Source organism: Lampetra fluviatilis, chromosome 76 (genome assembly GCF_964198595.1).
Source record: "Lampetra fluviatilis chromosome 76, kcLamFluv1.1, whole genome shotgun sequence".
Classification (NCBI taxonomy): domain Eukaryota; kingdom Metazoa; phylum Chordata; class Hyperoartia; order Petromyzontiformes; family Petromyzontidae; genus Lampetra; species Lampetra fluviatilis.
Window position 1 is genome coordinate 1,458,502 of NC_136350.1, and position 15,805 is coordinate 1,474,306.

At 40.2% G+C, this 15,805-nt stretch overlaps 1 protein-coding gene across 1 annotated transcript in view; it reads right to left on the minus strand.

Moving 5' to 3' along the window:
• Window positions 1–15,805, minus strand: part of LOC144953403 (UDP-glucuronosyltransferase 2A2-like) — a 38,343-nt gene that overhangs the window by 19,413 nt on the left and 3,125 nt on the right. The window contains exons 2-5 of the mRNA XM_078883979.1: window positions 10,828–10,958; window positions 8,547–8,779; window positions 3,629–3,982; window positions 2,753–2,901 (exon numbers count right to left, since the gene is read on the minus strand). Coding sequence (XP_078740105.1) covers window positions 2,753–2,901; window positions 3,629–3,982; window positions 8,547–8,779; window positions 10,828–10,958 — 867 coding nt within the window. The remainder of the gene's footprint in view (window positions 1–2,752; window positions 2,902–3,628; window positions 3,983–8,546; window positions 8,780–10,827; window positions 10,959–15,805) is intronic.

Sequence of the window (15,805 nt, forward strand, 5' to 3'; positions counted from 1 at the left end):
GCAGTAACGATCCTGGTCCTTGGTGTAGAGAGGAAGTTGTACGTTGTGCTGTGGAGAGTTCCACAGTGTATGTGCTCGTATTCATGTGGAACTTCTTTTGCACCGTATGTAGCCAACCGTGCTAATCCGGGGTGAGCTGTTTTGAAGAATAATGTGGAGTCGAGATTGATGCGGACGGCTCTGACAATTGAATATTTGAGCCAGCGATGAACATGATGATCGGCTGTCTGATCACGGTAGCTTTAAATTTGGACGTGATTCAAGAAGAAACCATGGGCCCAGAATCGCTGGTCAAAGGTAGTGGGCACATTCTGATAGCCTTTTGTATCCAGCGACATCTTTGGAATCAATGTAGGTGCTGAGTAGGCTGTCACCTGTGTGGAAATAGACTTTGACAAAACAATTTCGATTTAAAGCTTTCGTGACTGCAGGGATTCATCTTCTTGGTTCTTCCGGTAAAGTCACGTAGAAGGGAAGTAACAAAATAATAAAAATAAAACATTATAAAATAATATAATAACATAATATAATAATATAATATAATTCTCACACATTATGTTTTATTTTTTATTATTTTGTTACTTCCCTTCTACGTGACTTTACCGAAAGAACCAAGAAGAGGTTTGACAAAACAAGTTATTAATTAGGTGGACCAATAGGAGTAGCAGGGCACCGAGGAAGAGAACCCAGAGGGACTCATTGTGGGTGAAGTTGTTTGCATCAAATCAAGTGTAACACTACAGAGGTGTTCTTCGTGTTCATTTATATTTCAGTTTTGCAATTAGTGCTTTTCTTTGAGTTATATATGCATATATGTAGTTGTTTAAATTATAATGAAATATCAGTTTTTTTAATAATTTTATTATAATCTCGATTTAAAGCTTTCGTGACTGCAGGGATTCATATTCTTGGTTCTTTTGGTAAAGTCACGTAGAGTGGAAATAATAAAATAATAAAAATAAAACATCATATAATAAAATTATCATGACGTGAAGAAACCTGAGGACGGCTGCTTGCGTTGTGGCCGAAGCGTCATAAGAATTGTATTATATTGTGTTTTATTTTTATTATTTTATTATTACCCTTCTACGTGACTCTACCGAAAGAACCAAGAATATAGATTATAATCGTTTGATTATTTTCTAGAATGGTATGTTTAAAATATTGTCAATGATCTAATATAATAATACAGAATATATCTTCATAATTGTAATATCGTTAAACTAATCATTGATGAAATATCATGCATATAAAAAAATTATGCAGTTGTTGTTTTTGCCCAATAAATAGTAATTCATGTTTGTGGAAAAAAAGACTGTCATTTTTTTTTATTATGGGATCATTAATGACCCCAATTGGTAACGTTATATGTGAAATATGTCGATCACTGTAAACAAATAAAATAAACTTATGTTATGTAAATGTATTTCACGATTGATTTAGAGGCGTTCGTGGCGTGTTCCCTGTTGTATGTCCGATGTGAGCATCATAGTGCACGTTAATATTTGGTAAGTACAGTGATATATTTTATGCTATTGATGTTTTATATTTGATGTTGCTATCTGATCGGTCATGTCATCAGTGGCATTGATGCTGGTGCTGAGTGCAGTAAACCCTCGCTATGCGTGAGTTCTCGATTCGCGAGTTTAGCATATTCGGGAGGCACTAAATGTACACTAATTCCCTATTCGCGACCCAGCCGGACTTCAGTATTCGCGAGTCTACGTAGTGCCTACGGACCACTGAAATCGTGGAGGTGTGCGCAGAACGTTACTACGTTTGAAACTGTCTGTGAAGATTATGCACGCCACTTCGGCTGTCCGTTAAGTCCTCAGTCTTGCAGTAATCCCGCTCTTAACTCGCTATTGTGCATGTTTTACTTCATGCAATACACACTTGCTAATTAACTGCCCCTAAAGGGCGGAAAAAAGTGATGAGGTTGAGTGAATAGGTATAAGTGTTTGGCTAGATACTGTTGAGAGTGGGTCTGTGGTAGGCCGACATTTTGGTATAAACGAGTCGACTGTGAGGTCCATTAAAAAGAACGCGAATTAAATTAGGGAGTGTGTTGCGGCTAGCACTCCCCCTCAGTAAGCATGACCTCCGAGGAGTCATGCTGCTGAATTGCTCACCTCCCTCGTCGTCAAATCATCAACATCAAAGGTAATACCAAAAAATAAACACATTGTTCTTTATAATTTACTAGCTTTACTACCCGGTTTCGCCCGGGACTTGGATTCTTGTATTTGGATTCTTGTATTTGGCCTACGCGGAGGGTGGGGGGGGATGCGTGACGTTAGCAGGCACACTGCGTAACGTAGCCGCATGCGGGTGACATCGCGGATGTGACGTCACCGCTCACTTGCCGTGCAATATATATGCCTTATTGCGCCCTCCCCCCCCAGAATACAAAGTCTATTTTTATACTTTTTGCATTGTGTACAGTCTGGAAGCTATCCTAATGCCACATTTCAAGTTTGTTGCATGTTTGGAAGTATGCTAAACATTTCGAACAGACACACATATTCACAAATTTCCCTTTTATATATGTAGATTATGCATTGTAGTAATTGTTATTAATAATTTTCCATTTACCCCCTGTAGTCACAAGGTTTCTGCATTCGCGATGGTTTTCAAGAACGTAACCCTCGCGGATTGAGAGGGTTTACCGTACATGTCATTTATGATGGCCATATTATTATTACCGTTGATGATAATTTTGTTGGTTAAGCTATCGCATTGCTTAATTTGCCTCGGGTAAGGGCTTTGCGGGTTTGCAGTGGAGCCCCCCGACGAAGACGAAGTTTGGGGGGAACGGGCGTGGGAAGTCAAGGTCCCAGTTGTTCCGGATGAGCCAGAACTCGGCGCCGCTCATCACTTGGCAGATTGTCGTTTCCTCTCCTGCGATGTCAGAGATGGCAGTGCAAGCAGGATGTATTTTGTATATAGCGTACAATTTCAATTTGTGAGAGAATCACTATAGAGCTCTTTCACATGCAATCACACATATCTAATATTTGTAAAAAAAAACAAGACATTTAGAAGTATTGGCGGTACACCGGTGCAGCATAACAACACAACAGTCCCCACTATTGACCCTTGAGCAGGCTGCAGACTCTCCATCAGCTGCTTCCCAATTCGAACGTGCGGTGATACCATGAGTCATAATCTTTTGATGCCACCATCCGCTCAGAAATTATTCGGTAAATAAATCGAGCAACCGTCCGACCAAGTCATGGGGCAGGAGTCAAATATTGCCTTTGGAACACTGAGCCAGCCAATCGTCATCATGGCTGGGTGCTGCTATACAGCAACAGAATGTGAAGCTTCGTGTTCAGCTGCTCATAAACATTCGCCTTCCGACTGCTTCGAGATCACCAGAACTGATTTTGATGTACCAACCTGCAAGATTTTCTGACCTGGCTTGCGAATCGCAGGAAAATAAATTATTATTGTGAAAATTAAGCTTTTTTATTTACACTGCACACCACCAGTGCACCGCCAATACGTCATTTATCCACCACACCTTTCTGAAAAACAATACATTTAAACTCTTTTGCTCTGAAATTGTTTGCTTAAGTTAACTTTTTTTCAACAAAGTTTAAACGCTTGACACATATGCACTTACCTAGCACTTCACTGTATGCTCTGTTCAACTCTCTGGCCATGATGAAAGTCAGTACGTCAGTAAATGCGTACATCACGGTATTTCGCACTCGTTGCCAGAAGTGCATCTGGTCCGTGAGATCAGACATGGGCACAGGCACGTAGGATGGAGGCGCGGGCATCGCCCCGCAGTAGCGCTCAGCCACATAGCCCAGTGATAAGCGCAATGAGTAGACGTAGGGGATGCCCAGTGTTAGAGCCAGCGCATCACCACACACTGCGACTGGGTCGGCTAGGAGCACGTGGAAGTGTCCATCCCGCAGACGAGAGATTAGGTCCTTGTCGCGTGTCAATGCCATGCACATTTCCTTGGCGACTGCGTATGCAGATATGCATGCATGGGTTAGACACACAAAACGATAAGCAAATAAACAAGCAAATGTGATTTACAAGTGGGGAAAAGATAACGGGGTGGTAACATGGCTCAGCGGTCGCATGTTCGCTGCATGGTTAAGAGGTTCTTGGTTAAAATTTGTCCAGGCCACCACGGGTAATACGCGAGTTGTATTAACGGTAAATGTAAATGCCGTATCCGATTTCGAATCACACCATTTCCTTGCGGGTTTACTTGAAAAGTGGAGGCTGCCGTGTGCCAAGTGTCATGGTCCAAATTTTCGAAATAATCAACACAAGCAGGCGCAGAGAGCAGACCCATCATTAACCATACTCTTTCACCCATAACACGCGACCTAAGAATCCAGCCAATTGAGTTTGAATCAAATTAGTACATCAGTGCTCTAAGGTCCCTCAATGTCACACGCCTGCATACACCAGTGTGGTAAAATATGATCAAACAATATCAATGAGAAGGTATTGGGAGGCCTGTATCCAGTATTCATGTATTTATCTACTTAAGGAGCAACACGGTGCCGTGATGTTATCTTCCTCGTCTGGTATGCAAGAGGTCAGGGGTTCGTTTATTTGGAGTCTGCATGTCTCTCTCTCCATGCTCGCATGGATGTTTTTTTTTCTCTGGGTCCTCCTATTTTTCGCTCCACAGTTAGAATCAACATGTGTTTAGATTATTTAGATTATTTGACTGCTATAAATTTCCAAGTGATAAGTCACTTCGCTAAACTATCGTTTGTGGCCAGGTCGCTTACGAATTAATTCAGTGGGCTTTACCTGCTACAATATATATACATACGTTTTTGTGTGATTTGCTTTGCTTTCATATACTTTGCACTCCTATCGTGTTTTCGAATAGTTTGTTGCTGTCACGTTCTGACCCCGTGCATCTATAAATACGAGCTTGATAGTTCATCGGATTCCTCCTTTATATAGAAAATATCCTGATTCTGTAAATTATTAGACATCATTGGCTAGAGACATCTCATAGTCCCATCTCATTGGGAGTATATAAATCTGCCCCTTCAACATCCCCTTTTAGATGGCATAATTAGCTTTTGCCATCCACCATCCATATGACATTCACCAGAGGCTATAGAATTATATATTTTTTGTATTTAGTTTGTTGTCCTTCCCTCGCATATCTGATTTTAATGGTTAACTACGTAGTGTGAAAGGAGTTCATAACAGTGTATCGGGCTCGCCCTATTCCTCTGTTCCCATGACTTAAACAACAACATAATACGAGTTCAGAGGGCATGAGTGGTTACTCTGCGTTGCATTCTTCCCTCCTCTTGAAAATCGAGTGACTCCACCACCGAGGGACATCAGAGGGTTGTGGAATGGCAACTCTTCATTTCAAAGTGTTCTTAGGAGCATTCGTGCATTTGTGACTGACCAGATGAACACCTCACTGCTAAATCGCTGTACAGTGCCCGTCTGAATCTGAATAGGTTCCCTGTACCCTGAATTGATTCCTCCACTGGAGGGGCGTGGCCTAGTGTGCAGTCACGTGAGTCTTTGGGTCCAATACATGGTCATCATTAACTCCATTGAAGACACTGGTCTACATTTTTTTGGACGTTGTCTGCTTCAGAGATGAAGTGTGCTGTTTATTATGGATTTTGATGTGCTGAATTCTAATTTGAAAATTAAAACAAATGATTGGCTACTGTTCCCAAGATATTAAAGTTTTTTACAATTTACGTCTATGCATATTGTGTAGATAGTAGAGTTTTACTCATAAATTATAAACCTAGGTCTTGTGATGTGTTTATGGTTGCTTTACATGATAAAATGTCACCTGTCATGTTAATGTAATAGGTGTTTCCCCTTTTTTCTGACAACATTATGACCACAAGCATTGTGGTTAATGCAGACATGATTCCTTGTAAAAGGTTTCAGTTTGGTGTTTTAACATTTTAATACCTGTTTTGTTGCCAGAAAAAAGGGAAAACCATATTACATTTTGGTAGTGGCAAAGGAGGTCCCATGATGTAGATGCTCAACCCGAGCTCGCATTACTCTGATAGTGCATTGTCTTTGGGTTGTACGCTGTTTGGCGTCCTCTGGTCTCACACCGTTTGAGACAAGGCTCAAAAGAAAGCTGTCTCTGGTGTGGACCAATCAGTTTCAAGGACAATGCATATATCATCAGAGTATGTTTTTTGTTTGCATTCTGACCACAAAAATTGTGGTTAATGCAGACATGATTCCTCGTAAAAGGTTTCAGTTTTTTAACATCTTACCACCTGTTTTGTTGCCAGAAAAAATGGGAAACCCCTATTATCATATTTTAGTACTGGCAAAGGAGGTCCCATTAAGCAGTGTATGCTGAACACTTTCCTTCCGGGCTCCAATGACTGTCGGAGTGGCCAATCTATCTTGATGTAGTGGAATCTCTCACACGACTATCCCATTCACAGAGAAACCAGCAGTACTTTGTGTATCCAGTCTGCAGACCAAGCAAGAGAGCAACAACCTTCAAATCCACACAAAGCTGCCACTGATGTTGGTCATAGTTATGCACCTCAAAAGTTGTTTCATGTTGTCATAAGTTTCCTTCATATGGACTGCATAACCAACTGGAATTGAAGGCAAAACATTGCCATTATACAGCAAAACAGCCTTAAGACTCATCTTCGATTAATCAATGAACAGTATCCACTCATCTGGATCATGAACAATGTTGAGTGCTGCAATCAAACCATCGATGTTGTTGCAGGCTACAAGATCACCTTCAATGAATAAGAATGGGACAAGATCCTTTTGACGGTCAAAAAACATGGAAACCCTAACATCACCTACCAGGAGATTCCACTGCTGCAGTCTGGAGCCCATCAGCTCTGCCTTACTCTTGGGTAGTTTCAAATCCCTGACAAGGCCTTTCAGTTCACCTTTTGTTATGAGGTGTGGTTTAGTGGAGGAGGATGGGAGAAAATCTGGGTCATGTGACCTTGATGGTTCAGGACCAGAAGTTTCATCCTCTTCCTCATCTGCCTCAAGTGAGAATGACTCTGATGCATCAGGATCCAGCAGTCCTTCTCCATGGGGTACTGGGCATATAGCTGATGGAATGTTTGGAAAATGCAGTCCACTTTTTCTTCTTTGACAGACCTTTCCCAACTGGAGGCGCCATGCAGACGTAACAATTGGTGATATACTCTGTTGGCTCTCTGCAAACCATTGGAACTGCAAATGGCATAGATTTCCGTTTACTGTTCAACCACTGGCGAAGATTTGTTGCACAGGTGTTGCAACATATGTGTGGGGCCCACATCTTGTCCTGATTTCCACATTTTCTGTCAAAATAAAGGTGATATGCCTTCTTAACCATAGCAATTATACTTCGCTTTTGTGATGCAAAAGTCACTTCAACACAAACATAGCAGAAGTTATCTGCTTTATTCACCTAAGTACGAGGCATCTTTGCTCACTTTGGCGGAAAAAAAGTGTCCCTTTGCAAAATCAAACACTGAGAAATAAGAGAGCACGACACAGCATGATTTATATAGCTGAAATAGGGCAATTTGGTCAGCAGAGGGATGTAAGCCTAGTTATGATTGCATCATCCATGACTTCTCGGAATAACATGATGCAATTCTTGACTTAAAGCTTTCGTGACTGCAGGAATTAATTCAGTATTTCTATCTACGTGGCTTTAACGACAGACCAAAATAATATGATGCAATTCATATAATGTATGATGCAATACCAGGTTCAGATTGCATCATTCATTTTTTTGCTCAAAAAACAAGTACTGTCCACACCCAGCCATAGATGTATTCATAGATCCAGTCAAAGATGTGTTTTAGTAATTTATCGTTTAAATTGAGATCCTCCACCATTCCCAAGTCAAGGGTAATATATACTGACTCAGTAGCATATCTTGAAAACTAGAGCCAATCAACAATTTTTTGCATCATTTTCGTTCTCAGTCGCCCAGAATAAGTAAAGTTGGACTACATTTATTTCGAAAGCATTTTGGCTGTAGACCAGTGTCATTATATGTGATGCATTACATTTACCCCATACCAGCTACACAAGCAAGAGATTGGTCATCTCCAAGAGTTTTATTTGGTCCTGATGAGGTTGTTGGTTTAACAGTTATTTCTTGGCAAACGCAATGAACATTGTAATTGATGTCTGTTACAGCAGTGCCATTGAAATAATCCTATCGGTTATGGATTATTATGTTTAATTAACGAAACTGATATTTCTTATTATGTACCCGTGTGAGTGGCACTCGTAAATTGGAACAAAGGTGCAGTTAACGTGTATAATTGTAAAAATGCATTACGAGTCACATTGAACTAATTCAAGACACAACTGAGATTATGAAGAAACGGTACAATTCTTTACATAAGCAGAATTGACCATAAATGTCAGGGCTTGCACACTCGTGAAAAATAACACTTTAGACTGAGTGATGCTTTTCTATATTTGTGAGAAGTTTTGTTTATTATTAATAGAGGCTCCACGGCTCTAAGTGTGGTCACTTTTTGGCAGGGCGACGTAACAAAACGACTTACTCCTTTGGTTTTCCACCATCACCGCAGAGTGTCGCTTGTAGATCTCCCAGTACGAGTGTTTGGAGAATTCGAAAATCCAAAACTGAAAGAACTCGTTCATAATGACCTCCTGCCCTTCCTTTGTGTAGTTGACTTTGAGGAGCTCGTGCTGCACGTGACCCAAGTCCTCGGTTTTCATGAACATTGCCCCAGTGGGGACAATCACGGTGACCTGGTGTCCGCGCTCAATGAGTCTGGCACAAAGAAAGTCAATTATATAGATCAAACAAACAAATACGTGGTGAAGTGGCCAAGTGGCTCAGAGATTGGAGTGGCGAGCCGGCACTGCTGAGATCCGGGCTTGAAATCCAGGTAGCTGCCTTTGACTTAATCACATTCTCAAGTATAGTCAGTTCTCCTATAACGTGGCAGTTACGTTCGCGAAGAACACCGCGTTGTGGAAAATAGCGTTCTAATCAATATAATATAATATAGCAGTGCACGATAACACGTGAGATGTGTACACAAACTGAACAAAGACTTAGGCGCATCCCAACTTGTGCGATGATGCTACGCCGAGGCAGTCGTACAATCACGTATTCCTACTCTTTCGATGTAGTTCCATTTACTCAATTTGCGTTATGAAAACACGTGTTATCAGAGAACAGACTGTATAGTGAGTTTATGGTCTAAGCCCTGTTATCAATTACAGAACGAAATACATCACGTTAAACGTAGTTCTCAATTCTAGCTCTGAAAATTCCAATATGAAAGGTTGTGAAGGAATTTGTATAAGTCAGAAATAGGTTGCACACAGAAAAAGACCTGATGCATGCAGGCAGTGATGAGAAGGAAACTGGCACCATTTGAACAGTTGTGGGATTGACAACAGCAGGAAAATTTAAAGTGTTGTTTGGAAAACGGAAGGAACCGGAAAGAGAGGAAGACCTAACAGAAAATGGCTTGACGACGACAAAGATGTGGCATTACTTGAGCATATTGGTACAAGCAGAGGAAATGGAAACAAATGACAAAATGTGCAGTGGACACCTATTCGTGACGATGACGATGATGTAAAGGAATTTACTTCCTTCATACAGTCCGTTATTACTAGTCAGTTAGCCAGTCACTCAGTAAATACAATATATTACGTTTACTAATTGATATTTTAGGTCATATTGCATAAGCAAAATTTTGTCGTAAACACTCCTCCTCCTGACACAGCCAATTAATAAATGAGTTACATCGACATATGTGCCAATATACTTCTGCTTCAGCACACCGGTATGCTGGAGAGCAACCCACACTGTTTAACACGTGTGTACAATGTTTCACTGGTAGTTAAAACTAGCATCATCAGGCAGTTACTAAATTGTAAAAATGTCCTCCAGTCTCGTGCCTTAAATAGGTGGTGTGATGTCAATAATGTGCACTCACAATGGAGCAGGAAGCGACTACAAGTGATACCTAGAAGTCATTTAATTCACATCAATTTTTATGTTATATTAGCTGATACTAAATTGATAGATAGGTTAATGTAAATACATAAATACCTACCTGGTGAAAAAGGTTAAATATTATTAAATGCTCTATAAAATACCGGTGTACTGAAGCAGTATCAACATTTGTTCACCTGCCAACTTTATTAATGGGCTGTGTTGGTTGGAGGAGGGTTTACAACAAACATTTTGCTTATTAAATCTGATCCAAAGCTTGTTACGAATTTTAATATTGGGTGCAAAAGACTACATTTTAAATTTGCAGTGCATCACTTAGCATAAAAGCAATCCATCAGAAGGTGCTTTTTTCCATCCGTGTAGATTCCACTCATTCTGTATTCGAAAGATGCCATATTTTTTAGGTGCAGAAACCATGACTTGATAGCATGTGTTACCCTACGTCTCCGATCTGATTAGAGACTGCTGCCATCGTTGCCCACGAAGCGGCAACGATGGACAGTTATGTTGGTTAGTAATGGTTGCCCTGACATATCCCTCGTGGCTCATGGCCTTAGGGAACATAGGCTAAGAATATGTACCGTACGTTCTGTAAAAAATCATTAACAAATCATGATCCGGTGTTCTCTCCACGTAAGTGTTCTTCACTAATTTTCAGAGGGGGGCCACTTTTGCTGATAAGACATCATCAGTGTGTGGGCCACCATACATTTGAAACCAATGGGGGTTGACAGCAGGATTATGATGGGAAATGTTTTCATAGTTGTGTACTGTCGAGGGGTCTGCACATCAGGGGCCCATAAAAAGCAACCAGTGGCGGCCAGTGGCCCCACGGGTCTACCTACTCGTCCATGATGACTCTGATGTTCAACCAGTGACTCGCCTCAGCTGGCCACACGAGAACATTCCCAGCATGTATGACTTGTGGAAAACCAGCGATGAAACAAAGGGATGTCCACACCAACAGCATTTTCTGCAGACAGAAATGTACATCAATACATTGTCATCAAACTTTATTTAAGGCTTTCGTGACTGCAGGAATGACTCTTTGGTTCCTTCGGTAAAGTCACGTAAAAAGAAAATCAATGAAATAATAAAATACGACGTTTCGATTGCAACACAAGCAGTCATCAGGTAGAACTAAATTTGAGAGAGAGACAAAACACAGACACGGAGACTCACATACAGACACATAAGCAGAGAGAGACAACACAGAGACACAGAGAGAGACACACATTTTCTAAAATTTACCAGGCTCTCATCGGTCCATTCGCTCTTTCTCTCCCCTGGCCACTTCGGGGTGGATTTCCACACAACTCTCTTTCTCTCCCCCTGCCGCCGAGTGGTGAATGTCCAAACAGCTCTCTCATTGACATGCAAATTTTTCTCCCCCGGCCGCTTCTGGGTGGATTTCCACACAACTCTCTCAAAAATGTACCAATCTTGCTGGGTCTTTCTCTTCCCCCTGCCGCCGCGGGGTGGATTTCCACACAGCTCTCTGATTGAAATGCTAATTTCTCTGCTCCAGCAGACCCACCTCTCTCTCTGCCCCACCCACCCTCTCTCTATTTAAGGCCACGACACAGAGGCATTGGGTCTCTGTGTGTCTATGTTGTGTGCCTCTCAAATTTAGTTCTACCTGATGACGACTGCTTGTGTTGCAATCGAAACATCGTATTCTAATATTCAATTAATTTATTTCTATGTGAGTTTAACACATAGGATTTCGCGACCAATATTATTCATAATCAACGTTTTGGGTTTAGATCGCGTTATTTATAAATGTGTCGTAACCCTCCACCACGGCCAATCAGTAAAACAGTGTCACGTTGATAAAAGACAAATATTTCACTGCTTTAGCCCACCGGTGTGTTGAAGCGTGAAACCACAACATTTACAATTTGAGTAAGCCGTTTAGCTGGTAATTGCATCCAGCATCATCGGGCAATTCGCCAGAATGGTGAGGCTCTCCTCTGTCTCCCATTCTTATATAGAGCAGCAGCAGGGTGACGTCATCATTAACTCATTAACTCATCAGGTGCAACGATTTGAGGGGGGGGGGGGGGTTATTGTAATTATATGCTAGATTAGTAATCAGGCAGTTGTTACGATGCGGGTTGTAGATTAGTAATCAGTTGGAATGTGTTTTATTGTGATTATGCTACGTTAGTAATCAGTTAGTGTTTGTTTCCCCTATAAGGAATTGTAATGCATCTTATTTAATAATACGCTTCCAGACCGCACTAAGCCTGTAGCTGTCTGAGCGATTAAAGTTATTTCTGTTTATCTCAATTTCAATGGATTCTCTAATTAGTCTTTGCAAGTAGTAACTAGTTTTACACAACACTTCAACGTTGTCAAAATCAATTGAGTGTGCCTGTTGGCAAGCATGTTCTGCCACTGCTGACAGTTGTGTTTGCGATAGTTTAATATTTCTCTGGTGTTTTTTTAGTCTTACACTAATGTTACGCCCTGTTTGTCCAATTTAGCATCTGCCACAAACAATTAATCCGATATACACCTTCTGTTGATACTTTAGGTAATTCGTCTTTAGTGCAAGTTACTAGTTGTTGAATTTTATGTACTGTACCAAATCTTACTGTAATGTGTTGCTTTTGCAAAACACGGGCTAATTTGTCAGTTACTCCTGAGATAAATGGTATTTTTATTATTTTAATAATCTGATCGCTTTCAGCAGTGTTGCTTTGCGATCGTGATTTGGCATTTAGTGCTCTGTTAATTTGAGCATTATTGTAGCCATTCTGTCTTAGTGCTTCTTTAACATGTTTAATCTCTCTCACTAGACGTTCACCATCTGACACTGTTTTAGCCCGATGTATGAGCGTCTTGATAAGAGAGGATTTCTGAGCTGGGTGATGATGCGAATCTGCATTCAGATAGGCATCAGTGTGCATTTGCTTTCTGTAAACGCTGTGTGTTATTTTACCATTTAGGCCATGCCCAAGTAAAATATCCAGGAACGGGAGTGTGTTATTCACCTCCATTTCCATGGTGAACTGAATGGCCGGGTTTTGTGCATTGAGATGATTTAGAAAATCGTTAAGTGTATCTTTACCATGTGGCCAGACAACCAAAGTGTCATCCACATATCTAAACCAAAAGGATGCTTTTAATGTGCTCGAGGCAAGTGGTCTGGTTTCAAAGTTTTCCATGTACAAATTTGCTATAGCAGGAGATAAAGGAGAGCCCATTGCTGCTCCCTCCCTTTGTTTAAATAATTCGCCTCTCCATAAGAAGTAAGTGTTATTTCAACAATGGTCAGCGAGTTTCGGAATATCTTTTGGTAAACCTGTATTCTTTGCCAGTGTATCAAGTAATTTAAGCGACTCGCTCACTGGAACCTTAGTGAATAGCGAAATCACATCAAAACTTACCAAAATATCATTAGGGTTAAGTTTAATATCTTTGATCACATTCACAAGATGTTCTGAATTTCTTATGAATGAAGATGTCCTACCGATATAGGGCTGTATTTGTTTAGTTACATATTTTGCTAATTTATATGTGGCAGAGCCAATTGTACTGACTATGGGTCGTAATGGGATGCCGATTTTATGGATCTTTGGTAGCCCATACAGTCGATGTGGTTTTGAAGCCATTGGCTTAATTAGGAATTGATAATTTTTTGGGATTAATGAATTTGCAATGATTGCAGTAGTCTTACGTTCCAAATTATTAGTTGGATCTCGTTTAATTTTAATGTAGGTACTTTCCTCTAATAAATCTTTAATTTTATTATCATAATCGGCTCGTGACATCACTAAAGTAGTGCGGCCCTTATTAGCTACTAGGATTTGAATATCTTTATTTAGACGAAGCTCTCTTAAGGCTTTTGCCTCGTTCGAGCTAATATTTACTTTTGGTGCTTTACTATTCTCAATTATTTTGGCAACCTCGTGTCTAGTCATCCCTGCCTCATTATGTGGAAGGAGTCTTACTGTTGATTCTAAATCAGCAATTATTTCATTCACTGGAATTGTGCGTGGGGTAACGGCAAAGTTAAGGCCTTCAAATCTCTGCACCTTTTGAGGGCCGCACTACTGTAGTGATGTCACGAGCCGATCATGATAATAAAATTAAAGATTTATTAGAAGAAAGTACCTACATTAAAATTAAACGAGATCCAACTAATACTTTGGAACGTAAGACTACTGCAATCATTGCAAATTCATTAATCCCAAAAAATTAGCAATTCCTAATTAAGCCAAGGGCTTCAAAACCACATAGACTGTATGGGCTACCAAAGATCCATAAAATCGGCATCTCATTACGACCCATAGTCAGTACAATTGGCTCTGCCACATATAAATTAGCAAAATATGTAACTAAAAAATACAGCCCTACATCGGTAGGACATCTTCATTCATAAGAAATTCAGAACATCTTGTGAATGTGATCAAAGATATTAAACTTAAACATAATGATATTTTGGTAAGTTTTGATGTGATTTCGCTATTCACTAAGGTTCCAGTGAGCGAGTCGCTTAAATTACTTAATACACTGGTAAAGAATACTGGTTTACCAAAAGATATTCCGAAACTCGTTGACCATTGTTTAAATAACTTACTTCTTATGGAGAGGCGAATTCTTTAAACAAAGGGAGGGAACAGTAATGTGCTCTCCCTTATCTCCTGCTATAGCAAATTTGTACATGGAAAATTTGAAATCAGAGCACTTGCCTCGAGCACATTAAAAGCATCCTTTTGGTTTAGATATGTGGATGACACTTTGGTTGTCTGGCCACATGGTAAAGATACACTTAACGATTTTCTAAATCATCTCAATGCACAAAACCCGGCCATTCAGTTCACCATGGAAATGGAGGTGAATAACTCACTCCCGTTCCTGGATATTTTACTTGGGCATGGCCTAAATGGTAAAAAAACACAGCGTTTACAGAAAGCAAACGCACACTGATGCCTATCTGAATGCAGATTCGCATCATCACTCAGCTCAGAAATCCTCTCTTATCAAGACGCTCACACATCGGGATAAAACAGTGTCAGATGGTGAAAGTCTAGTGAGAGAGATTAAACATGTTAAAGAAGCACTAAGACAGAATGGCTAAAATAATGCTCAAATTTACAGAGCACTAAATGCCAAATCACGATCGCAAAGCAACACTGCTGAAAGCGATCAGATTATTAAAACAATAAAAAAACATTTATCTCAGGAGTAACTGACAAATTAGCCCATGTTTTGCAAAAGCAAAACATTACAGTAAGCTTTGGTACAGTACACAAAATTCAACAACCAGTAACTTGCACTAAAGACGAATTACCTAAATTATCAACAGAATGTGTATATCGGATTAATTGTTTATGTGGCAGATGCTATATTGGACAGACAGGGCGTAACATTAGTGTAAGACTAAAAGAACACCAGAGAAATATTAAACCATCTCAAACACAACTGTCGGCAGTGGCAGAACATGCTTGCCAACAGAGACACTCTATTGATTTTGACAACGTTGAAGTGGTGTGTAAAACTAGTTACTACTAGCAAAGACTAATTAGAGAATCCATTGAAATTGAGAGAAACAGAAATAACTTTAATCGCTCAAACAGCTACAGGCTTAGTGCAGCCTGGAAGTGTATTATGAAATAAGATACATTACAATTCCTTATAGGGGAAACAAACACTAACGTAGCATGATCACAATAAAACACATTCCAACTGATTACTAATCAACAACTCGCATCGTAACAACTGCCTGATTACTAATCTAGCATATAATTACAATAACCCCCCCCCCCTCAAATCGTTGCACCTGATGAGTTAATGAGTTAATGATGACATCAC